A 24,606-nucleotide genomic window follows, 5' to 3' on the forward strand; every position below is an offset into this window, starting at 1 on the left:
AATACTTCTTAATATCAGAACTCTTTCAGGACAGTGTTCCTCACTGCCTTCGATGGTAACTCTCCAGTAATACTTGGTTTTGTTTAAATCGCTGCCCCAAAATCATTTGGGGTGGGTGGGTACTCAACAATTCAACTTTTATTGGCTATATTAGTTCCTGACTTCAGCAGGAATTTGGAATGCACATGGAAATCACTTTCTGGGGTCATCTGTATTAGTTATCTATTACTGCATAAAAAAACTACCCCAAAATTTATTAACTTAAACAACAAAAGAGTTAGGAATCTGGTGTGGCTTAGCTGAGCATCTCTAGTTCAGGGTCTCTAACAAAAAACTAATTAAGGGGCACTGGACAGGGCTGAGGTCCTATCAAGGACTGACTGGGGGATGATCTGCTTCCAATCTCACTCATATGGCTGTAGGCAACCATCTGGTCCTCACTGCTGCGGTTGGAGACGTCAGTTCCTTGCTGTGTGGGCCTCTCCATAGGGCAGCTCATAACATGGCAACTGTCTTTCTCTAAAGCAAGTAAGCGAGAGGGGGCCATCCAAAACAGAAGCCACGGTCTTTTTCTAACTTAATCTTGGAAGTGAAACCCCCTAATTTTTTCGTTAGAAGGAAGCCACTAGGTTCAGCTCATACTCAAGTAGAGAGTATTTCACAGGGTTTGAACACCAGAACAGGTTCATATGGGGTCATTTTTTTTTTTTTTTTTAAATATATCTTTATTGATTTCAGAGAGAGGAAGGGAGAGAGATAGAAACATCAGTGATGAGACAGTCATTGATCGGCTGCAGCCTGCAACCGGGGCATGTGCCCTGATTGGGAATTGAACCCCGATCTCCTGGATCCTAGGTTAATGCTCACCCACTGAGCCACGCCTGGCTGGGCCGTATGGGGTCATTTTAAAGGCTGCCTGCCATAGCACTTGTCTTAAGGTGCATTATCCTGTCATAAGATAAAGCCCTCGGACACCACGGTGGCTGGAAAATAACCACGACTTCAGGGCAGTTCAGGCGAAGAGTTTGCAATAATAGATATTCCCTGGCTTTGGCTGGTAATGGTTCCATAAAGAAAAATGCAGGGGGGTGTGTGTAAAATAGAAGTTCTCTCCGTTTCCATCTTAATATGAAAGCAGAAATCAAATTTTAATGATGAACCCTCAAACATTCCAGGTGTGAATGTAAAATGGCACAGCCACTTTGGAAAAAAGTTTGGTAGTTATCTTTAAAAAGTTAAATATAACCCTGGCAGGGTGGCTCGGTTGGAGCATCGTCCGGATGTGCTGGGGTTGTGGGTTCCATCGCTGGTCAGGGCACATGCAGGAATCAATCAATGGGCGCATAAATGGATGGAACAACAAATCTCTCTCTCTCTCTCCCCCACCCCTTCCTCGTTGTTTAAAATAAAAAAAAAAGTTAAATATAAATTTACCATATCACCGAACAATTCATGCATCTACTCAGGAGAAATGAAAATGCATCCACATGACCACATAAAGTTTACAAATGTTCATGGAAGCATCATACATAATAGCCCAAAACTTGAAACAATCTAAACCGGTTGGTGAGTAGATAGATACGCAAATACAACCAAATACTAGTCAGTATGTATCAATGTTTCACTCATTATCACTAAGGCATGGATAAACTTGAAAAACTATAGAAAGAAGGAAGACAAAGACCACCTATAGAGGATTCCTTCTATATGAAATGTCTAGAATAGATAAATCCGCTGAAAGTTAGTTATTGGGGCTGAGGATGGGAGCTCGGAGCAATGGCAAATGGGTCTGAAGGATCCTTTGGGGGCGAGGGAAATGTTCTGAGATCAGAGGTTATGGTTGCACAACGCTGTGAATTTACTGAGAATCACTGAATTATATAAAATGGGTGAACTTAATGACATGTAAATTACACCTTAATAAAACTGATAAAGCTTTCTCGGCATAAATGAAATCAAGTTCAGCTGTGTCAGCTTCGGGCCTTCTTACTGCACTTCCCTTTTTCCTCCGGTCCGTCTGGAAGTCGGTCCTGAGATTGAATTCTGGGAACTTCGTCCCGGATATGGCTAATTGTCAAATCATTAAACCACAGAAAGTTGATCGTATTTCTATCATGGCCCTTCTACTCCCCCCCATCTGTTTTTTTTTTTAGTCTCAATTTCCTTTGGGTTAATTTTTAAAGGATTTTGCAACTACTGGTTTAAAAGAATACTACCCCCCATCCCAATATCCTTTTCACCTCAGATGGGCGATAAAGCTGATTTTCCTCAGGTGTTTGCAGGACATAATGATCATTTCGGCCTGGGCTTGTCTATAGAGATTAATTTTCAGTTTGGCTGCTGGAGACGCTCGTGGCTCCTTCTCCAAGCTTTTCTGAGTCTTCACCTTTTTTGCCTGACAGTTCTGGGACGCTGAGGGGGAATTACGGTGTTTTCCTCCTGACATTTCCTAAAGTGATTTCGCTTTTTAAAAAATGAGATTCTTCACTTTGGGGGGGGGGGGAGGGAGTTACCTTACTTGCTTCCAGTTTAATTGCAACACATTTTTAAAAAACGGACTACCGAGGGACTACTGTGCTGGCTAGCAACCTAAGTTAAAGTAAAACTTCTAAAGGGGCCAAGGTCTAAAGTTCGCACATTCTTGCGAGGTCTGTTCTGTCTCCACCGAAGGAAGGGGGACCCCGTTATCGACAGCTCTGCCAATCACGTTCATTTCCTTCCGAGTCTCGGGAAGGAGAAAAAGTTCAAGCGGGGGGGTTGGGGGGACGGGTTCACGTGAAGGTCAGACACCCAGGAGTTTTCTGGTTACTATGTTGCAGGGGCGGAAAAAGTGGGGAAAAGGTAACCCGATGTGAGCGGCCCCGCGAGGGTGCTTGCCTCCAACCATTAGCCTCGGCAGGAAAGCGGGGACGGCCTGCCTTCGAGACGCCCCGCGACCCTGAGCGTGCCCGGTGCCGGGGGTGGGGGGGGGTGTACAAAGACGACTACGGGATGCTTGAGCTCAAGGTGCTTTGCACGTATCGAGACGCGGTGCCCGCCCCGAAGGCGCTCGCAGTCCTTTTTTTAGGCTGCATCAGGTGGGGGCAATCTCGGGTTCTCCAAGCAGCCTGAGGACGGCGAAGGAACGCTGGGGGCGGGGAAGAAACGCTCCCCTCGCGTCTGCCACACCAGGCCGGCCCTGCAGGCGAAGACAGACACGCCCTCTCCGAAGGGCAGACCCGCCTGGAGGAGGGCGGGTCCGGGCCCCGAGCGGCCGCCCGGCCCTCGCCCGACCCCCGCGAACGCGGCCCAGCGCGGCGCCCGCTCCTCACGTGTCCCTCCCGGCCCTGGGGCCGCCTGACGTTCTGCTTCCGCCCGACCCTTCCGACTTCCGGTAAAGAGTCCCCGTCCTGCGCCTCCGCGCCCACCCGGCAGCGCCACGGCGCGCTTCTCCGCGCCGGGCCCCCGATGCGCTCGGCGGCCGCAGGTCCTCGGGGCCCGGCCGCGGCCACCGAGCCTCGCCGCTTAGCCGCCGCCAGGTGGCCCGGGCGGCGCTCGCTCCCGCGGCCGGAGCGCCGGGGCGGCGGCGGCGGCGGCGGCGGCGCGGCGACGGCCCCGTATCCCTCCGCCGCCCCTCCTCCGCCCGGCCCCGGCCCCGGCCCCCCGCCCTCTGGGCTGCGCTCGCCTCCCTCCGCCTCAGACTGTTTTGGTAGCAACGGCCACGGCGGCGGCGGCGCGGCGCGGCCCGGCTCCCGGCAGCTCCTCGGGTTCGGCGGGCCTGCCCGCCCCTTCGTCGTGCTCCTGCTCCCCGTCGCGGGCCCGAGCGCCCCCCCGGCCGCGCCAGCCCGCGCCTCCCCGTTCGGCGCCCGCGCGTCCCCGCCGCGCTCCGGCGTCTCCTCGGCGCGCCCGGCTCCCAGCTGTCCCCGCCCGGCGTGCGGGCCGGTGTATGGGCCCCTCACCATGTCGCTGAAGCCCCAGCAGCAGCCGCAGCAGCCGCCTCAGCAGCAGCAGCAGCCGCCGCCGCCCGCGGCCGCCAATGCCCGCAAGCCCGGTGGCGGCGGCCTCCTCACGCCGCCCGCCGCCGCGCCGTCCTCGCCCGCAGTCTCGTCGTCCTCGGCCGCGGCTTCCTCCTCCTCAGCGGCGGCGGCGGGCGCAGGCGGCGGGCGGCCGGGCCTGGGCAGGTGGGTGTCGCGCCCCAGCCCCCTCCGCTCCCGCTCCGCTCGGGGCTGGACGAGCCCGGGCCTCGCGTCCCCTCCCCCGCGGCCCCACGGCCGTCCCCGCCCCGTGACCGGCGGGCTCCGGAGGGGGGGCTGGGCCGGGGGCCCGCAGTGGGGGTGGGGCTCCCCGCTCCCGGCCGGAGCCCGGGGGGTGGGGTGGGAGGCGCCGCGGGCTCCCTCCGGGAATGTCAGGCCGCGTCCACCTCCTGCAACCCCCACCCCCTCCCCCAAACGGTCAAGATGGAGGGACCGGGCAGCTCCCCGGGCGTGAGTGTTCGCGGGCGGCTCGCGGGTCCCCGCGCTTGTCAGCCCCTGTGCCCCCTTCTTGAAGCCGCCTGCGCCCCACATTGGGGGGGATGCTTGGGCAGCGCCCCCACCCTCGGTTTAGACGGTAACGTGGAAGGCTCGTGAGGTCTGGGCTCCGTGTCCCGAAACTTGCCCGCTCCCCCAGTGGGGATGGACGGGGGGGGGGGAGTTAGGGCTGCGCCCTCCCCCCGCCCCCCGTAACCGGGCAGCCACAAGGCACATCTGGAACCGCTAGGGCCTGTCCAGTGTCCTGAACCCCCCTCCCCGCCCTGGGGGAGGCCGCAGGGCCGCCCCGAAAGAGGAGGGCGGGCAGTGGCCCCCGCAGCCTCTGCATTTTAACCTCAGGGGCGGCGGGGGCCCCCGAATTCCTCGCAGCCGCCCCGCGCGGGCTCCCGCCGCGTCCCGCCCTCCCCCACCTGGGGAGGGGCCGGGCGCCCCCGCCTGCCCCGCAGGCCGCCTCGGCGCGGGGGGTGGCCCAGCCGCAGTGCCGGGGGCAGGCGAGGCCGCGGGAGAGACGGCGCCTGTGGATAGCGGGGGGCGAGGGCCCGGCCCGGGGCGCGCGTCCGGGGGCCGGGCCGGGGGCCGCGCGGGGCGGCGGCGGCGGCGAGCGCGCACGCTGCGCATCCCCCCCCAACCCCCGCCCCAGTTTTTGAAATTTCGAGGGGCGAGGGATTGCAGCAGGCGGCATGGTGGGGTTCCCGAAGGCAGAAATGCGGGTGTCGCTGACTTGCGTGGCCTCCCCTCTTTATCCGTAGCCCCATCACCCGGGTGTGCGGCAGAAACGGGGGCGCAGTGTGGTCTCGGGTAACGGGTCTGACTCCGGAGGGTGTGTTTGTGCGGGAAGGCCTGTGGCGCGCGCGCGCGTGTGTGTGTGGGGGGGGGGTGTCAGTTCGTGTTTCAAGAACTAAGAGAATGCTTAGCGCCCAAACGGGGCAGCGACCGCCGGGAGACGCCATTCCATTGTGGCCGGTGCCCTCCACGGGGAGGGCCGCCGCGCTGCCCAAGGGCACGCGGGCCGAGGCGCGGCCGCAGGGCGGCGACCGGGCCCTGGGCTGCAGAACTCGGGGTGACGGGGTGTTTCCCACCTCCACCCCCACCCCCCGCACTGGGCTTTAAGAATCCGTTTCCAAAGAATTTTCATTTATGGCAGAAGTGACCCATCAAGATGGAGCTGCACTGATTTTTGGTCGCGCGGCTCCCTGCGCTGGGGGAGGGGGCGTGGGTGTTTCTGCCCCCCCCCCCCCCCCCCGCAGTTCCCTCTTCCGAGCGCCTACCGAAGCTCCCGGCTCAGCTGGTTCACGGGAAGGGCCTGTTTCCCAGCTTTGTCCACTTAGAATTCGGTAACCTCAGTTTCCCTTTCTCAGTGGCGTCCACAGTGAAAAATGGAAAAAATTTGAGTATAATTGTTCTAGAAAAGGGTGCATTGATTTTTTTCCCACCTTCTTAGGTATCAGATAGAAATCTGGCAGACTGTGTTCAACTCGCTCAAATAAGAATTAAAACTAAGGCTTTTAACTTGCATACGCTCTCTCTAGGCCTTAAGTTCTTTTACTTGAGGCATAAACTGTAGCCCTGACTCATTTTGATAAATACGTAGTTTTGTTCAGTGTGTTGGATTCCTATGATGTGAACTTTTAGTCTTGTGCAGATCTTTAGTTAATGTACTTGTAGAATTCTTTCTATTTGAATCACTGTTACTGGGTTCTTTATAGACCAATTATAATTTCTCAAGCGTCCTCACTTGTGTTCGAGCGTATCGGCAGTTAAAATAAGTTTCTGGGACCAAGGGTGAAAGAAAATGCAGCATTGGGTTTGCAGTGTTTAGAGATAGCTAAATATTCTTGAAAGTCTAGAAATCCACTTGTCTGCTTTAAATAATACAACATTTCTCATATTTTACTTTTGGGGGTTTTTGGGGGGGTGAATAGTGGATTTGGGTGGCTTTCAAAAACTTATTCTGTCATTGTCATATGGAAGGTGGCTTTTTTCTCTTAGAACAGTGTAACCACAATGTTAAATTTTACCTTAATCCAATTCTTATTTTGGCTTTTTACCTTTTCATTTTTATGTAATTTTAGTGAGTGGGTGTCTTGTGTTCCGCTCTTTTTCCTCAACATTTAAAAAAAAAATTTGTATTAGGTTTCTTCGTAACTGTTATCTTGTTGGGAATGGGGTTTCCACATTTTTGCTATTATAGACAGTGGTGCAGTAAACATCTTTACACTAATAGCTTTTTTGTTCAGTCTAATTATTTCCTTAGAGAAAGTTCCCAGGAGTGGTTTTACTAGGTCAAAGGGCTTGAAGGTTTTTATGGCTCTTGCTAGCTGGGCCATATTACTCTTCAGAAGACTTGTGTAAGTTTGCAGTGCTGAGAAGGTGGCTCTTCTATAGAGTGGTGTCTTTGTAGTTTGTCAGACACAGTGAGGATTTTCAAGGGAAAAGTTGCACTTACAGGCAAAGTGTATACCTTATTAAGTGCTTCTGTTAGTTGATTATATTTGAGTTTGAACTTGGTTTCTCTGAGGAGTTAATGAAATAACATGTGAAGCTGCTTTGAAAACGGACTTGCTACGGAGGAGGGTACATGGTTTACCTATTGTGTTGGCTGTGTCTATTGAGTAGAGGAACGCAAGTCCTGAGGAACTTGTTCTAAAGCTTTTTGGTGGTTTGTTTTGTTAACTTTCTTCATTCATCAAAGTATTTTTTATTAGCTGCTACCTACCCTATGACCAGTTTATTGTTGGTAACTTTTATGTAGTTTAATGGCACTATTGGAAATTAGCATTGGTTAACCCATACCTTTTCCTTTTCCCCATTAGAAAAAAAAATAGTGGGTTCACAATTGATAACCATCGTCTCAATTCTAAATAATCTAACATTAGAATTTCTTTGATGGGTTTAAAGGTGAATAAAGACTTTATTTTGGTAATTTTCACTTTAGTGCTTTTACTGCTTCTTTCTCTGAAGGCCGTGCAACTTAGAAATTATTCTGCATTTTAGTGTAAATTGCTCGTTATGTTTCCATTTAAATGTCAGTGAGATGTTTATCTCTTTAATAAATTAAAAACCTTTAGAGGAGCCTAAAAACATCTACATTTATTCAAATAAATGTATTGAAAATATATGTATAAGGCAAGTGTAGGTGCTTGGGATATATCAGTGAATAAAAGCTGCTACCTTGATGTTTACAGTCTAATGTCATTAACCAGACCCATAAACATGACATTAAATTAGCAAACTGTATGTACTATTAGATTAGAGGGGAGCATATTAAGGGTGTAATATGGGAGTGTGGGGGAAGAGGGTTGCAATTTTAAGTGGGTTGGGGGGCCTCATTGAAAAGGTAACATTTGAGCCAAGTTTTGAAGGAGGTAGTTTGCCATTTGCTTCTTATCTGGATTAGTCACATAACCCCATTTGTAATTTATAAGGTTTAAACTGCATCATCTTTTGTTAATTTTGTTCTTTTATGTGGTTACTGATAATAACCAAATTTGAAGTTGGACCAAAAAAAGTTAATTGGCATTTAGGTCGTTAGAGGCAAGTTGTGAATGACTGTTTAAAGAGGTACATTTTGTTTTTCTTTTGGGCTTATTTATATTACCTAATCAGTTTAATTTTCATTCCAAGTACCTAGAGAAAATATACTTTTTAAGATTGGGCAAAAACCTACATCATATTGCTTATCAAAAGAAAACTTCTATAGTTGCTTTTAAAGATTTTGCATTCTTAAAAGTCAAAACATTAATGATATCAGTCATGGTGCTCCTTTTTTGGTTAAATGTAAACTTGTATTTTCTGTGTTTCTCTAATTAGAGAGACAGTTAGTTTTACCCAGGGGATGTTAACTCATATCATAGCTATTTAATAGCCATATGTTTCAACTTAAAGGAGAATCTGATTTTATTTTTTTTGACTTAAATAGCTACAGCTGTGTTAGAACTTACATTCACCATAGCAGTGTTTTTATACCTTGAAATGGATTTTAAGTTTTTAGAAAAAATTTTTTTTCTAGAACTGTAATTTTCTATTTTGGCTACATAGTAATAGTATTTTGATTCTGTGTAAAATGTGGGGCCTCAACAAAACCCTCTTTTTGTAGCGATTTCAAATGATTGTGACAACTTCAGTGGTGATGTAAATAGACCTTATTAACAGGCCTACCTGCTACTGTATCTTTTTAAATTAAGCTACTTTTCTTTTTTTAAAGCCTATAGGGGTCATCTATGACTGTTACCATACCAAGAGGTTGATAACAGTGGTCTTTTTAGCAAGAGTGTTACTGACTGGGAATCGAACCATGAGCTCCTGGATCCTAGGTTGATGCTCTACCACTAAGCCATGCTGGCCAGGCAACATCCCTCCCTTCAAATAAATGTAGACATAGACATAAACAAGATAATGGTGTATTTTAAAGAATGTACAACCGTAGATAGTCCTTGCCCTTCAGGATATCTTTTTGTAACATTGAGTTTGTCTTGCTAAAATAGGAAGTCTAGTCCTTTATCTTTTAAAAATATGTATATAATCTTGTATGTAATATGTGTTATGAAATCTTTAATGTTAAGTCCTTAGTTTTATTACTTTAAATGGTTTAGTATTGTTATGGATTTGGGTTGTTTATGAAAATTTGCCACAACTATTATTAACCTTAGGTTTTATTTGCTGAAAATTATTTGCCGTTGTATGCATATGAAAATTTGAAATTACCTTTAAATTAAAATTTTTACATAGATTGCTTATACTCTAAGCCTTGAAGTTGAGTCAAGTGGCTATAAAATATCAATTTCATGCCATGATTACTAGCTAACTGCATTTGGGAACTGGATAAAGTGGCATTCTGTAATGGAGTCTTTGTAAGTTCCATCACTGTGGTATGAGGCTTGTCTGTACTGTAATTACAAATGAGTGGCTTATTTTTATCAGCTGTACCTGAACTTTAGAATGTTGTCCCCTTGTAAGTAATACCTTCAGAGGATTTATCTAACAGTGTTGTCAGTATTTATGATTGCCAGTTTATGTTCATAATGCTTTTTATAAGTCACATGTTAAAAAATGTTCTTAACAGTAATTTTTGTAAATAGTGAAGATTAATTTTGATTATCGTTTTAGTTAAAAAAAAGGCTGGCTTTGAACCAAATGATGCATTTTTCTTTTTGGGATCAGAAACTTTTTTGTGGACCTTGTGTAGTTTACTATTTTCATTCCTGAAACACACTTGAAAATCAGGTAGAGAAAAGATTTAAGGTCTTTGCAGATTACAGAAACGGGAGCTCTTCAGGGAATCTTTCAGAGTTTATTTGCTTTTACTTTACACATTATTCTGTGTAGTTTACAGATAATGCCAACAAGTAGAAAGGTAAAACTTTTAGAGGTAAATATATTGACAGCAATTAGAAATAATGGCATGATAGGAAGTTAAGAGATGGGAGACTGATAAAAAAGGGACACAAAAGCTCAAAAAATGGATCCATGAGTTGCTTGTTACGGGGATACGTTCGGAGAAATGCATCATTAGGGGGACTGGGTGCCCACACAGATCTAGGTGGGATAGCCCGCTGCTGTGATGGTATGTGCTGTACTCCCCTACTCCTGGCCGCACAGCAGGTCTGCGGACGCCAGCTTCAGCTCAGGCACCTGAGTAATGCACTGTTAGGTGATAGTTTTTCAGCTGCATTATAACCTTATGGGTCCACCATCATATTGTCATATTGGTCCCTCATAGACTGAAATGTTGTATGACATGTGGCTGTATACCATCCTGGTTAACTGAATTTTCAGCTCTTTGCCGTAGTACATACCCCAGAGGTGTTACTAGTTTATATAAAGGACGGTGTAGTTACTTGGTGTGCTTGTGAGGGTGATTGATAATACAAGGTTAACCTGCTTTTCATATCTCTCAAAGAAATATTTTTTTAAACTGCAGATTATCCCTTAGATTGTAAAACCCACTATAGTGGGTCATGACAATATTTAGAAAAATGAAAACAGAAGTAGTTAAAATGCATTGCATTGTTACAGGCTTAAGAATGGTTTTAAAGAACTTCTGTTTCACTTCATGTATATAAACTGTTGCAACATAAACTAATTTTTCATTGGTATAGTCGGAGTCACCATGTAGATACACTTAGATGCAGTGACAGGATTGAGGGGAGGGTTTTGCAGTTATGTCTGGATGGGGTTGCCAGATTTAGCAAGTAAAAGTGAAGGATGCCCAGTTAAACCTGAATATCTGATAAACAATGACTAATTTTTTTAATATAACTATATCTCAAATTGCATTGGACAAAATTATTCATTATTTATCTGAAATTCAAATTTAACTGTACATCCTTTTATCTGGCAACCCTAGTTTAGGCTAGAATTGGGGTTCATTCGTAGTGACTAAAATCTGAGGGTGGGAGCTTCATCTTGTTGACTCCCAAATCCCGGTCCCCTGGGGCAGGCTTGGCGCTGAGAGAGCCACGTGATTGGATGAATGACCTGGCAAGTCACTCACTCTCAGGTTCAATCTCTATATCTATCAAAAGGAGAAAAGAATACCTTCCTTCAAAAGCAAGATACTACATTTTTATTACATTCCACTCTTGGCACGCAGTAGGTCCTCAGTATTTTAGAATCGCACAGATTTGGAGTTGGAAGTGGTTCTGGTGGTTTCAGGTCTCATCCTCACAGGCACAGACATTATTTGTCAGAGTTCTCCCATCATTGGCTGCAGAGCGAGCTTTAGAATCTTGTTCCCTAATATAACATTTATTATTTTTTTTTAATTATTGATTTGAGAGGGGGAGAGAGAAATCAATTTGTTGTTCCAAGTATTTATGCATCATTGGTTGCTGCTTGTGTGTGCCCTGACCAGGGATGAATCTGCAGCCTGAGCATGTGCCCTGACCGGGAACTGAACCAGGATCTAGATCCTTAGGTCGATGCTCAACCGCTGAGCCATGCTGGCCGGGCTGCTTGTCCTTTTTAACTCAGAAACTTTAGTTCAAAATAAAGCTCCTCTGGAGTGTTTCTACCGGGCGTTTTTCCTTGCCTCTCTGAGTAGCCTGTCGTGATCCTTAACCTCGGCGGCAAATAGGTTTTACCTCATACCAGTTCTGATTGGTTGGAGCGTTATGTAGAGACTTCTGATACTTCTTTTGGCTTTAGTGTTGTGCATAGAGAAGGAGGTGGGGTGGTTTTATCTGTCCTGGGACCTGAGGGTGTTTGCTGACCAGCTTAGCCAGACCCCTGACTGGTCACTTCTTGTCCAGATCTGTACACACCTCACAGCCGCGACAGCTGCCCCAGTCATTTTGTCCTGTCCTCTGTCTGCTGAGAAACGCCGCGTGGCGCTCACTACTAGCTGCGTCAAATCCAGGCTGTTCTGCCTGAGTCGAGTCCCTGCGCAGACCGCACACTGCGTTTATTCCCCGCACAAATCAGGTTCCCCCAGGCTAGGCCTCTTGTCCTCTTCAGCATCTGTCTTTGAAGGCTTGGCCAGGTCGCCTCTTGCACAGTGTCTCACCCTGTTTGCTCCAGGAAGATGTGGTTCCTTCCTTTCCCGTAGCGTCGGCATTCATTGCACAGCACCCTGGACTTCAGGGCAGCAGCTCCTCCACTGAGAGCTGTCTCCTTAGGGTAGCCTGCGATAGGAGCAGAGCTACACCCCAGAACAAAAGTGGGTTAACGCCACCAGCAGATCGTCTTTTTGTTTGTTTATGGTCATTTCACAGCCAGCCATTCCTGTCATTTTAAAATTCTGTGTGTGGACTGTGTTTAAACTTGGTTTGTTGTCAAAGTTACCACTTTGAACAAGTGCAGCAGAACTGAGCATTGACTGTGTCAGCATTTAATTGTGATAGAAATGAGAGGTTTAAAAAATTGTAAGGAGTAAGGAAATGATGGCTTGGAACAGGATGAGTTATTCTGAAGGACAGATCAGAAAGTACCACCTTCAGTGAGTAATAATCCACAAAAGATAAAGAGAGTTGATGGATGGAATAGGAGAACTTGGAAGTTTGCGACTAAAGATGGGAGAAGTTTGGGAGGGGGTTAAAGCAGTTAAAGCGGGACCGCTGACTGTCAGACCTGCAAGCGGCGCTGCAGCCTCACAGCCATTGAGTAAAGGGTCTGAGGCATCTCCAGTGACACCTGAAATTTTTTAAGAGAAGGTTATCTTTTAGGAAGAGATGCCCAATAGAATGTTCACATACTGGGTCTGCCTGCTTCAAAACCTCCCCCTGTCCATTTTGGACCTAGGAGCACATGGATATAGAGAAGAGACTTAAGAAATTTTTTCATTACTCAGTGCACTGTGATTTAGTTCAAATTACTAGACAGTTGTTCCTTATTGTGGTAGATTGCTGTTTAATGAGATGTGTTGAGGTATAGTTTACATAAACTTCACCCTTTTTGTGTATAGTTCTTGAGTTTTGACAAACATGATTACGTAGCTGCCGCCACCACACATAATATGACCCCATAAAATTTCCTTGTGCCTCTTTTCAGTCCCTTTCCTCCAGCCCTGGCTATTACGGACCTGTTTCTTGTCATCATAGTTTTGTCTTTTCTAGAATGTCAATACCTGGAATCATACAGTATGCAGCCTTTTGTGACTGGGGTTCTCGCATAGCGTAATGCTCTGAGGTTCATTGGTGTTACTGCATGTGACAGTGACAGCAGGCTCTTCGTCTTTGGTGCTGAGTAGTCCATTGTACGCATGTTCCGCAGTTTGTTCAAGTGATGGACATTTGCGTCAGCAGTTTTTGGCTGTTATAAATAAAGCTGCTATGAATATTTGTGCAGACTTTGTGTGATAACAATTACATAACAATTACATTTCTCTTGGTTAAATATATAGAAATGGGATTTCTGAAGTTGTATGGCAAGTATTTATTTAATTTTAAAAGTAATTGCCAAACTGTTTGCTGAAGTGACTGTACTATTTGTATCCCCCTCAACAATATATGAGATTTCTTTTTAATAATTTATTTTCCAATTACAGTTGACGTACAACATTATATTAGTCTCAGGTTAAGGTTTCTAATTGCCCAAATTTTTGGCAACACTTGGTATGTTAATCTTTAATTTTAGTCATTCTAGTGGAGGGGTGGGGAACCTTTTTTCTACCAAGGGCCATTTGTATATTTATAACATCATCTCAGGCCATACAAAATTATCAACTTAAAAATTAGCTATGAAAAAAGTTCCTAGATTTATTGTATTTTGAGTCCCACCTGTGGTTGCCTTGGCAGGGCCAGACCAAATGATTTTGCTAGCTGGATGTTCCCTACCCTGCTCTAAATTTCACATGAAGAGGTCCCCCCCCCCCCCATTCATGGATGTGCTTGAATGTGAGGAAAGGAATTGTATCAGCTCACCAACTGTACAGGTGCTCAGTAACATGCCAGATGTTCTTAAGCCAAACTGTCTGTGTGGAATATCATTTAAGTCTCACAACTTTATGAGAAGATACTTTTTTTTGAGAAGGTAATATTTTTAAAAATATATTTTTATTGATTACAGAGAGAGGAAGGGAGAGGGAGAGATAGAAACATCAGTGATGGGAGAGTCATTGGTCAGCTGCCCCCTGCGCGCTTCCCACCTGGGATCGAGCCTGAAACCTGGGCACATGCGCTGATCAGGAATCGAACCACGATCTCCTGGATCGTATAGGTCGATGCTCAACCGGTGAGCCATGCTGGTCTGGCAAAGGTACTGTTTTTTTAATCACCATTTTATAGATGTTGAAGTTGAGACCCAGAGAGCTGAAATCATGAGGTTAATGTCCCAGAGCTGGGAAGCGATAGGGCCAGAATTTGAACCCAGGCAGTTTGCAGACAACTGAAATTATTTCTTGTGCAGATGGTAGTTTTTCTGTAACACTGATTCTAGATATTTGTGACGGGATTAATCTAGTAGTTCTGTGTAAATTTAGAGATGCTAACCCTCTTCAGTTTGCTAAAAAAAAAAACACCCACAACTAGCTAACCCTAGAGTTCTGCTTAAAAAACACCTCTGTGTTTGGGTTGTCATGACCTGCTTCCTACTGCCACCTTATTTGATTCATCTTTGCAATGAGGAAATCGTTATTCAGTAAGTATTAGTTATAAAGTTTCCCTTTTTATTAAGAAAACGGAAATGGGAAGAACAAAATGACTCACCTGAGTTAACCAGAAGAGCTGGAATTAGATTTCTAGTGTTTAATTGTCCTTGACAGCTGTGGTTTTTCTGTACTGTAAAGAGAAATTGAATTAGCACTTGTCATAATTCACATAAACTGTGTTCTGTACCTATTTACCCTACAGTTTAAGAGTATTTACTATGTGCCAGGCTGTCTTCTTAAGCCCTGGGCACACAGTGGTGAGAGACAGAAGTGTTTGCCCTCATGGAGTTTTTATTCTGGGGTTGGAAAGTGAACACATAATAAACAATTTCAGATAATAAGTACTATAATATACTAATACTAGTCAACTAGGCACTAAAATGGTGATTTAATAGTGGTTAGGGAGCTACTTTTGATGGGGTGGCCGGGGAAGGCCTCTCTGAGGAGGTGACGTTTAAGCTGTGATCTAAGTAACAAGAAGCAGTCTGCCATGTGACTACCTGGGGGAAGAGCATTACTGCAGCTTTATGGGAGGGAGTTGGAGGTACGTAGTATTCTTGCTATGCCAAAAAGTATTAGGTACATCTGTACAACTAGTCTGGTCCTAGAAATCTGGATCAATGAAATACTTGGATTGTATAAATTTGTTACCCAGGCCTGTTGAAGTAGCTGTAGAAACTAGTGTCTGACAGGACGGGTAGAGTGTTGAAAAATAGGTGATGAATGAGCAAGCAGGATGGTGAAAAACAAGACGTTCTCTCATCATATTGCATGGTGACAGTACCAGTAGGAATCCCGTGGTTCCCCCAGCAGCCCCAGAATTTGGAGCCCGCTGATACAGAGTTCATTACCACAGGTGGTTCACTTATTCACCAATGCTGGACATTCGGGCTGCTTTCGGTGTTTGGCTGTTATGAATAAACCAGCTTTGATTTGAATAATTATCTAGGAGTGGGATTGCTAGGCTGGCCTGCGGGTTGAACTTTGTGTGAACCCCTGCCAAATTTCCCCCCAAATGGCTGTCATTTCCCTTCCCACCAGCAGTTCGTGAGAGTTCTAGTTGCTCAGCATCCTCACTAGTAGTTGGTATTGTCAGTCTTTAATTTTAGCCAATCTTGCTTGGTTAATGAGTGTGTGTTTTGCACAATTGTTGGGTTTTTAATTGTTTTTATTAAGTTACATGAGTTCTTCAGTATATTCTGGGTATAAGTCTATTATACATTTTGTAAGTATTTTCTCATCTGTGGATTGACTTTTCATTTTAACAGCATCTTTCAAAGAATAGACTATTTACAAACTTGATAAAGTCTAATTTATCAATTTTTTGTTTTTATGGTCTGTATTTTTTCTGTCCTATCTGAAGTCTTTGTCTAACCCAAGGTCATAAAGATTTTCTCCCATAGTTTCTTTTAAAAGTTTTATTTAAACCTTTTATGATGATGTCATTGATCCATTTTGAGTAGGCCTTGCTAAGCTCTTTTATTTGTAGTAGCTTTTTTGTAGATTCTCTTGGGGTTTTCTGCATAATGATCATGTGGCCTTTTTTAAAGACGGTTTCCCTTCTCCCTGACTAGTCATTGTGCCTTTTCTTTTTCTTACCTTTATCACACAATCTAGAAGCACCATTTTGATTGTCTCATCTATTTGTATCTTTGAATCTAAAGTATCTTTTTTAAAAAATATGTTTTTATTGACTTGAGAGAGAGAGAGAGAGAAACATGGCCCTTAGAGAGAAACATCGATTGGCTGCTGGAGCCCGCAATCCGGGCATGTGCCCTGACTGGGAATCGAACCCCGATCTCCTGGATCCCGGGTCGACGCTCAACCTCTGAGCCACGCCGGCCAGGCCACCTCCACTGTTTTGAGAGCACTTGTGTGCATGAACTTCTCTACACACAGTTGCAAATGAAGTTCCTTTGGGAAGAGAATCCAGTCTTATGTTTTATTTTGTTCTTAATTGTGGTCATATATACATAACATGAAAGTTACCATTTTAACAATCTATTTTTATTTATTGGAGGAATAACTGGCTAATAACGTATACATTTCAGGTGTACGACTCTGTAACAGCATCTGTGTGCTCACCGCCCAAGTCTCCGTCCTTCATCTTGTCCTTGACCCCTTACCCTTGTCGTCCTTGCCCCCCCCCCCCCCCCCCCCCGCACTGCCTTCCCCTCTGGTAACCACCGTTCTCATCTGACTTATTTCACTTAGCGTAACACTGTCAAGATACATCCATGTTGTTGCAAGTCGCAGTATTTCATCTGTTTTTATGGCTGTGTAGTATAATTATTTTTATGTAGTTTAGTGGCATTAAGTACATTCACATTGTTGTGCTACCACCATCTCTTTTAAATTTCAAAACATTTTCACCCCAAAAGGAAGCCCTGTACCCTTTAAGCAGTGCTTCTTATTCTGACCATCCCTCAGCCCCTGCCATTTGCCAGGCTGCTTCTGTCTATGAATTTGACTACTTTACATATCTCACATAAGTAGAATCGTACAACAGCTGTCCTTATGTGTGTAGCTTGTTTCACTTAGCATGTCTTCAACGTTCATCCATGCTTAGCATGTACCAGAACTTGTTACCTGTCAGCCAGCTGTAACAGTTACCAACTTATGCCATCTTATTTTGTTTTTAACCCCACCTATTTCCTTCCTCCTGTATTATTTTGAAGCAATTTAAACTATTATTTCTGTAATTTTTTTTGTGTGAATTTGAATCGCATTTTAACCACATTTAATAACTGTTGGAAGCTTAGAATCCTGGATATAGTTTTGTTAAATCTGATCAATCTAATCATAAGTATATTTAAAACTAGAATGTGGTCTTGGCTTTTCTTTGAGATTTGTTTTGTAACTAAATGAAATATTAGGATACTTTGTTTCAAAATACTAAAGAGAGAGAGAGAGAGAGAAAAAGTAAAGCATAATCTGAGTAGATTCAAAAAGAGAAAAACAAGAATGCGTTTGGGGTTTTATCAGTTTCAGAGAATGCTGCTGTGATTTGCTGCATTCCGCCTTGGGTGTCCAGCCACCTGGTATGTCGGGGAAGCCAGTGGTTTCCAGGCTCTGTACACTATATACCACTGGGAGTCCTTTATTATTTCCCCTGTTGAACTATTTGTTCTAAATAAATTGGATTGTCAAAACAATTGCTCTTTATTAGTCAAAGATATAAATGTATAATCAATAAAAAATAGTGTGACTAGTATAAAAGAGTTTTATATAAATAGCTTTGTGGGGATGCCACAGGAATTTAAAGGCATTTGCTTAAGTCTTTTAACTGCTGCATCTCAGCAGCCACTAAGATGAGATAATCCTTCTAAACAAGATTTAGCCATTTTTTTAGCCATTGGCTACAGACTACAAGTAAATAGAAAAACCTAAGAAGCTCAAATAATGTTTGAAAAAGATGTACAAACTTGGTTAGGCTTAATTGTGAGGCTAGTTTATCCCCTGTGATTCAATTTCGGAGAGGCAGCATAACCTAGAAATGAAAAGCTGGACTTTGGATCACCTGGTTCAGGTACCACCTGTTGCTCATGAGCTGGATGATTTTGGTCAAGATGTTTAAGGTTTGGTTTCATCACCTGTAACGTAGGGGTGAGAGATTTGACATTGTGCTTACTATAGTGTCTGGTTTTTAGTCAGTTCTATAAATGGTAAATTATTGGTGGTATTCCTTAGACTTTAGGAAGTTCTCTGTGCTGTGTGTGAGGCACAGAATCACAGAATCAAAACGTTAGAAATGGAAGGAACCTCAGGTGATTTGGATCAAGACATCATTTTCTAGATGAGAGAAGGTAACAGAGCTGGAGACCAAATTAACCCTGGCCTCAGAGTGCCAAGGTCAGTGCTACTTTGCTGGGAATTGGCACCATTCAAACTGCTAGACTTTTTGGACCTGAATTGTGCTTCTCATTGAGTGTTTTAAGTTTGTAGCTCAATTTGAGACTTGTGATTTTATTAAAATGAGATTCCAGTTCTGTTATTTCAGAGTAACGTTTATGAGGAATATAACATTTCACTAATGGAACAAGCCTGAGGGTGTATTATGTTCTGTAATTAAATTAACTTGAAAATAGAGTCCACATTACTGGAAATTACTTGACAGGAGCTTCATTGGTGTACCGCCTTGTTTCAGGAGAAGAGGGTGCCAGGGAAAGGCCCTTGTTACATAGGTTCTGACAGCCACTTACTATTTAGAAGTGAAAGCACTTTGAATGGTTTGACTTATTTTCAGATGTTTTTCTGCAGTTGTTAACACAGTACCTATTCTTAGAGGTGAAGGAAAAATATGGGAGGTGACTTGATGTCGGTCACATCAGGAATAGAATCTCTGTTTTGCTCCCGGGTAGCTTTTTATATCAGAGTGGTTGGTTACTTTGGAGTAAAGATTATTATATTTAGTATTGCTTATTTCTTCTAGTAGGCTATTTTTATTTTTTACTTCATTTGTTTGAGTTTGATAAAGTTCAGTTTCTTTCCTGTTCCCTCCCTTCTATGACCCATACCTGTTCTGGGCCTCTGAGCCAGCAAAGCACAGAGAGAGCCATACTGTTCTTAGATAGCTTATAATATTAGATGACCCCACACCACAGATCCATCACTTGTGCTTTATTTGAATGGAATTATAAGATATTTTAAATTTGAAAATATTTTTAGCCTGTTGAATTTAATAAACATAATATTTAATCTTTTCAGAGGTCGCAACAATAACAAGGGACTGCCTCAGTCTACGGTGAGTAATTTGAATGTTATTTGTTTGGAAAAACTGGCAACTAAAATGTGATTTCAAAACTGTAGAACCAAAAACCAAGGCCAAAAAAACTCCCCCCTCTTCAATTTTTCTCTCTCTCTCCTCTTCTTTAAAAATATGTTTTTATTGATTTTAGAGAGAGGAAGGGAGAGGGCAAGGGGGAGAGAGATAGAAACATCAATGATGTGAGAGAGTCATTGATCGGCTGCCTCCTGCAAGCCCACTACTGGGAATCGAGCCCGAAACCCAGGCATGTGCCTTGACGGGGAATCTAACCAAGATCTCCTGGTTCATGGGTCAACACTCAACCACTGATCCACACTGGCTGGGCCCCCCTCTTCAGTTTTATATCTATATCTTTTATAGGTCAGTACTGATGGGTATAAAATTATTCACTCTGTGGTTTTTGATGATGACTGTATAAAATGTAAACTTATCTATAAATAAATTTTCCATGCATAGCAATGTCATTTGTTCTTTTATAAATGACTAGAGGCAAACCTAACTCCTATAAGATAAGTGGAGCACCAGAACTGGAGTTTGCAGAGCTCTTGGGGTTATTGATTTTGAATTAATGTGCTATCTTTTATTTTCATTTTTCTCCCTTTGAAAAGGACCTTTTGGTTTTAAATTTCAGAACTTTGTCAGTGAAGTTAAATTGGGCATGAACAGGAGAAGGTGTAAGTTCCACATCATGGGAGAAATAAATGAGACGCTCACTGATTTTCGAGACTTTGTCTTTATTGGGCAAATTTTTGTCTTTAGAATCAGGAGGACACATGCTTACCTAGTGTGTAATAAGGAGTGCTTGGCTGGTAATCCTTAGAGTGCTCTCATTGATGCATATGTGTTGGGAGCAGATAGTCAAGGATCTTCTACAAAGACTCCCCCAATCTACCCCATTTATTTATCACAGTTTTCTTAATAACCCTGTTCATTGTACAGGCCTGTGAGTTTTGGTGCGTACAGTTGTGTAACCACCACCATAATCTAGATAGTAGAACAATTCCATCACCTCCAAAAATCCCTCTTGCCCCTGTGTAGTGAAACCTACTCCCCAACCATTGATCTCCCTTCTGCTCTTATGGTTTTGTCTTTCCTCATCTGTGTAAGTTCACTTTTGCTTTTTATATCATGTGCAGTCAAAACATTGTTAGTTGATATGACTGGTTTCACTTTTGAAAACCTAAGCTTCTATTCTCTAAGGAAGCAAAAGACTGTAGTAAACCAAATCTTTAATGCATGTACGGTATTACAGACCCAATTAAACATTTCATAACAAAGTAAGTGTTAACTTCAATATATACACAAGGATAAAGACTGATTGCTAATAGTGTTTTTCTTAATATTCCAGATTTCTTTTGATGGAATCTATGCAAATATGAGGATGGTTCATATACTTACATCAGTTGTTGTAAGTTATCAGATTATTGGGGAGAAACTGCCTTGGGAGTGGAATAAAGTAATTTCATGAAGTTCAGATGTGGGTGAATGATTCTCTGTGTAACATTTCTTAGATCACGTTTAATCAGGGTAATTTAGAAAAAGATTAGAATTCTACCCGTTATTGTAACTCACTATAAAAAGCATTCTTGTTAACCCTGCTGTGTACATAATAATACTAGTAGCTGTTTACAGCACACTATTTTGTCACCTAATAAAGCTGGAATCAGAATACTTAGCTTCAGTATTTAAGTTCTTGCTGTAAATTCTGAGCAGGATCCTGTGAAGAGTCTTGAGAATTGTGCGTTGTTGATGTTTTAAAATTTTTTTATTCTGTCGGTGAACACCTGACACGTGGAATGAAGCTATAAAAAGTAAATTGAAAACAATTACCACCGTGACTGTGTGGCATGCTGTTTCTTTGATAAATTAATTGTGTGTTTTTAGGGATCCAAATGTGAAGTACAAGTGAAAAACGGAGGTATATATGAAGGAGTTTTTAAAACATACAGTCCTAAGGTAATTTTCACTCTTTTTGTAAGTGTGAAAGCCCGTGAATCATTAACTTCTGTATGTCAGTTTATAGTCAGGAGGTGGGTGTGTTTGTCATATTTTCATGCTCGGTGCTTTACCTTAAAAGCACTTTTTAAAACCACTTTGAATGATTTTGCTCTTCAGTTTCAAATACTGATTATTTTATAGATGGTATGTATAATCAACAAGACTTCTTGCTCTGTGTGCTTATTTAAGTATTTTGGCCTTGTCAAACGTTGTGGACCAGAAGAGGGAGAGGTGGGTGGTTCATTTGTTTTCCTTTTTATTACTGTTAGTGTGCTTGAGGCACACCATGGTCGCAAGGACCAACTCTTAGGTGAGAAGATATTTGAATGATGGAATGGGAAACAGGCTGTATTTCTGAGAAAAAGATATAAGTTCTCTTGGGATAGATTATTTTTGCTGAAGGCATGTAAGAATAGTGCCTTGATGTGCTAAAGAAGTCCTGTCAAGTTTTATTTTATAAAACTTGAATAGTTACTTGTGTTTTTCATTTCAGTGTGATTTGGTACTTGATGCTGCACATGAGAAAAGTACAGAATCCAATTCAGGACCAAAACGTGAAGAAATAATGGAGAGTATTTTGTTTAAGTGTTCAGACTTTGTTGTGGTACAGTTTAAAGACATGGACTCCAGTTATGCAAGAAGAGGTGAGTTTTGATTTCCTAAGTTTGCTTCATGGTTTATGAGCTTTGTTCAAGCAACCTCTACAGACTTTTTAAAGAAATACAGGCTTTTTAAAATAACCTAATTAAGACAAATGGGAATTTCAGTGCATTTTTGTTGGAAAATATTGAAAACTTGAGTGGAAGATTCCTTGGTACTTTTACTAAGATAAATAATGAGAGTTTGTGTTCTACTAAAAAATAGTTTGTACAGGATTTTCTACAGTTTCTTGGTTCAGCATGCTGCTGATTTACTCGGCTGAAAATTTCTTGTCCCATTTGTTCTGCAGTGCTTTAGTTTTTAAATTTTTGTTTTATAATGCTTATAAATAATGCTTATCATTCCATTATACTTATAGTTCTATAAATGCTTTAGTTTCAGTTCTATAAATGCTCTGGAAAGAAATCAAAAGCACAAGGCTAAGGGAGAAAGGCAGAGAGCTGTGAGTAGAAAACAGTTATCTAATGACGATAAGTGGTAACATAGAACCCATGTATTTGAGCATTTATTATTAATATGTGATAAAGATAATACTTAAATATAGAGTAAAGGTGGGCTATTCAGTAAGTGGTGGTGGGGCATTTAGGAGGAATTAGATTCCTACTTCATACCTATCACCAAAATAAAACCTGAATGGTTAAAGAAAAAAAAAATTTTTTTTAAACCCTATAGGAATTCTAGAACAAATCTATGAATTTATATTATTTTGAGGTAGGGAAGGACTAACCATCAAAGCAAAAATTTATAAAGGAAAAGATTGAAATATTTGATTATAAAAAATTTAAAAACGTTATGCAGAAGTACTGTAACATTTAGAAAACATGGTCCAAACTGGGGAAGGAGAATTAAGGAAGTTTTACAAATGGCTGGTGGACATGGGAAGATAGTTCACTTCACTAGTAATCAAAGAAAAATAGTCTCAAAGCAGTGGGATGTGACCGTTCACTTCTGAGCTTGCTGAACAGTAAAGTGAGAAAGATTAATACTACCTTATAAGTTGTTTCCTGAGTAGTGAGGGGCTCGGGAAACGACTCATACTCTGCTAGTGGGGCAGTTTAAGTAAAACAAGGAACGTTCCTGAACTCTCTGGTGGGTAATTGAAGATGAGTCCTGGACACTTTCAGGAAGACAATTTACTTGGTAGTGTTGTGTGATGCTAGTATACCCAGTACTATCTGGTTTTAGTTTTATTTTCTCTTGCTCTGTGGAGTCTCACTGCTGTCTTAGGAACTGCAGATATATTAAAACTAGTCATGAAGCAGGGCAGTGAAAAATGTGGGTAAACTGTCTCCATTTTAATTTCAATTCCATCTGACTAAATAGGGAAATTATCACATCCTTACCCAGATCAGCCCTGGCAGTTTTAAGTGAGCATTGTGCATTTGAACAGTTCTTCTAATTTATATTAGAAAGGAACAGTCTGAATCTTTAAACTGTTCTATATGTTTGCCAAGGAAACAGAAAGATGTGCATATAGCTGTAAAGATGGGAATTCTTTGCATTTATTTTCTCTGTATTTTTGAACAGGTTTGAGAGTGAGTTTTTGTAAGAAGACTACTGTGGCTAATAGTACTGGCGGTTCAGTTCCTAAATTCTGTTTTTTGATTCCTGAATATTTTTGAATTTACTTTTCCCCCCTAAATTTTCTACAAATTACTTCATTTCCTTTTTCTCTCATTCTTTAACTTTGAGATGAAAGCAGTAGCTTTTATAAAAAACTGCTCGAACAGTGATTAGAGCCATTTTGCCCTTTGCAATGGCACAGACTAAAAGCTTCTCCTTCCCCTCAAAACGGGGCTCTGAACCCGGAGCCAGAGGAGAAGCTGAGAGCAGAATGCCCACTCCCAGTGCCTCACCACAAAGTATATCTTTCTCTCGCCTTCGTCGTTGTTAGAATTTCTTCTGATGTCTTTTGGAGATAAGGCAGGAATGAGAAATCTAACATTGTGTGGAATCTGTCAGCTGCTGGGATGAGATGATAAACAGGCAAGGCTCTTTTGTTTGTTCTGGGAGTACGTGTGCTGCAGGGACAGGTCCCGGCTTCCTGTCCCGCCTGACCCTACTGTGTGCGAATTTAGGGTGACCTATGCTGTGCTTTTATTACTTTATACTAGTTCTTCCTGATTCATTCTCCCCTAAAAAAATTCCATTTGAAGGAAGAACTTTGGGACTGACCTTTATGAATCTAACCTCAAAGTCTTGAATTTTATTGTTATATAACTGTCATCTCCATGGTATATCAAATGAACCACTTCTAATATAAAATAGTTCTGCTTGATAGGCCCAGAATTACAATTAGAAAATAGTTGTGGTCATTTAAAATGAACAGTATCCACTCCTGCATTTTTTAATAGGCAAGTGCTTGTCTGGTATATTTTGTAATGTAACTATGATTTCTTGGTATTTACAACAGAGGCTTTCAAGTTTCCCATAATTTTGTGGCTAAGACCTGATACTTTGAAATGCTACTGGGCAAATGATATATTTTACAAAAATTTGTTTTCAAGTTGGTTATTTGGAGCAGAGCACTATTCCTGTAGAAACTTAGCCTTCGGAGCTGCTACATCGCCATCCCATTTTAGCAGCCT

General features: G+C 42.9%; 1 protein-coding gene across 10 annotated transcripts in view; it reads left to right on the forward strand.

The window, feature by feature from the left end:
* Positions 1-3,629: 3,629 nt before the first annotated feature.
* Positions 3,630-24,606, forward strand: part of ATXN2 (ataxin 2) — a 58,501-nt gene continuing 37,524 nt past the window's right edge. For 7 of the 10 annotated variants that reach the window (XM_081123576.1, XM_081123579.1, XM_081123577.1 and 4 more), the window contains exons 1-5: positions 3,631-4,160; positions 19,300-19,336; positions 20,709-20,768; positions 21,245-21,316; positions 21,852-22,002. In XM_081123576.1, the coding sequence (XP_080979702.1) occupies positions 3,940-4,160; positions 19,300-19,336; positions 20,709-20,768; positions 21,245-21,316; positions 21,852-22,002 (541 nt within the window). In that variant the 5' untranslated portion in view covers positions 3,631-3,939. Of the gene's footprint in view, positions 4,161-4,337; positions 4,464-11,665; positions 14,583-19,299; positions 19,337-20,708; positions 20,769-21,244; positions 21,317-21,851; positions 22,003-24,606 lie in introns of those variants that run through there. The other 3 variants (XM_081123574.1, XM_081123575.1, XM_081123583.1) reach the window with 3 other exon arrangements.

Source organism: Miniopterus schreibersii (assembly GCF_964146895.1).
Source record: "Miniopterus schreibersii genome assembly, chromosome: 20".
NCBI lineage: Eukaryota > Metazoa > Chordata > Mammalia > Chiroptera > Miniopteridae > Miniopterus > Miniopterus schreibersii.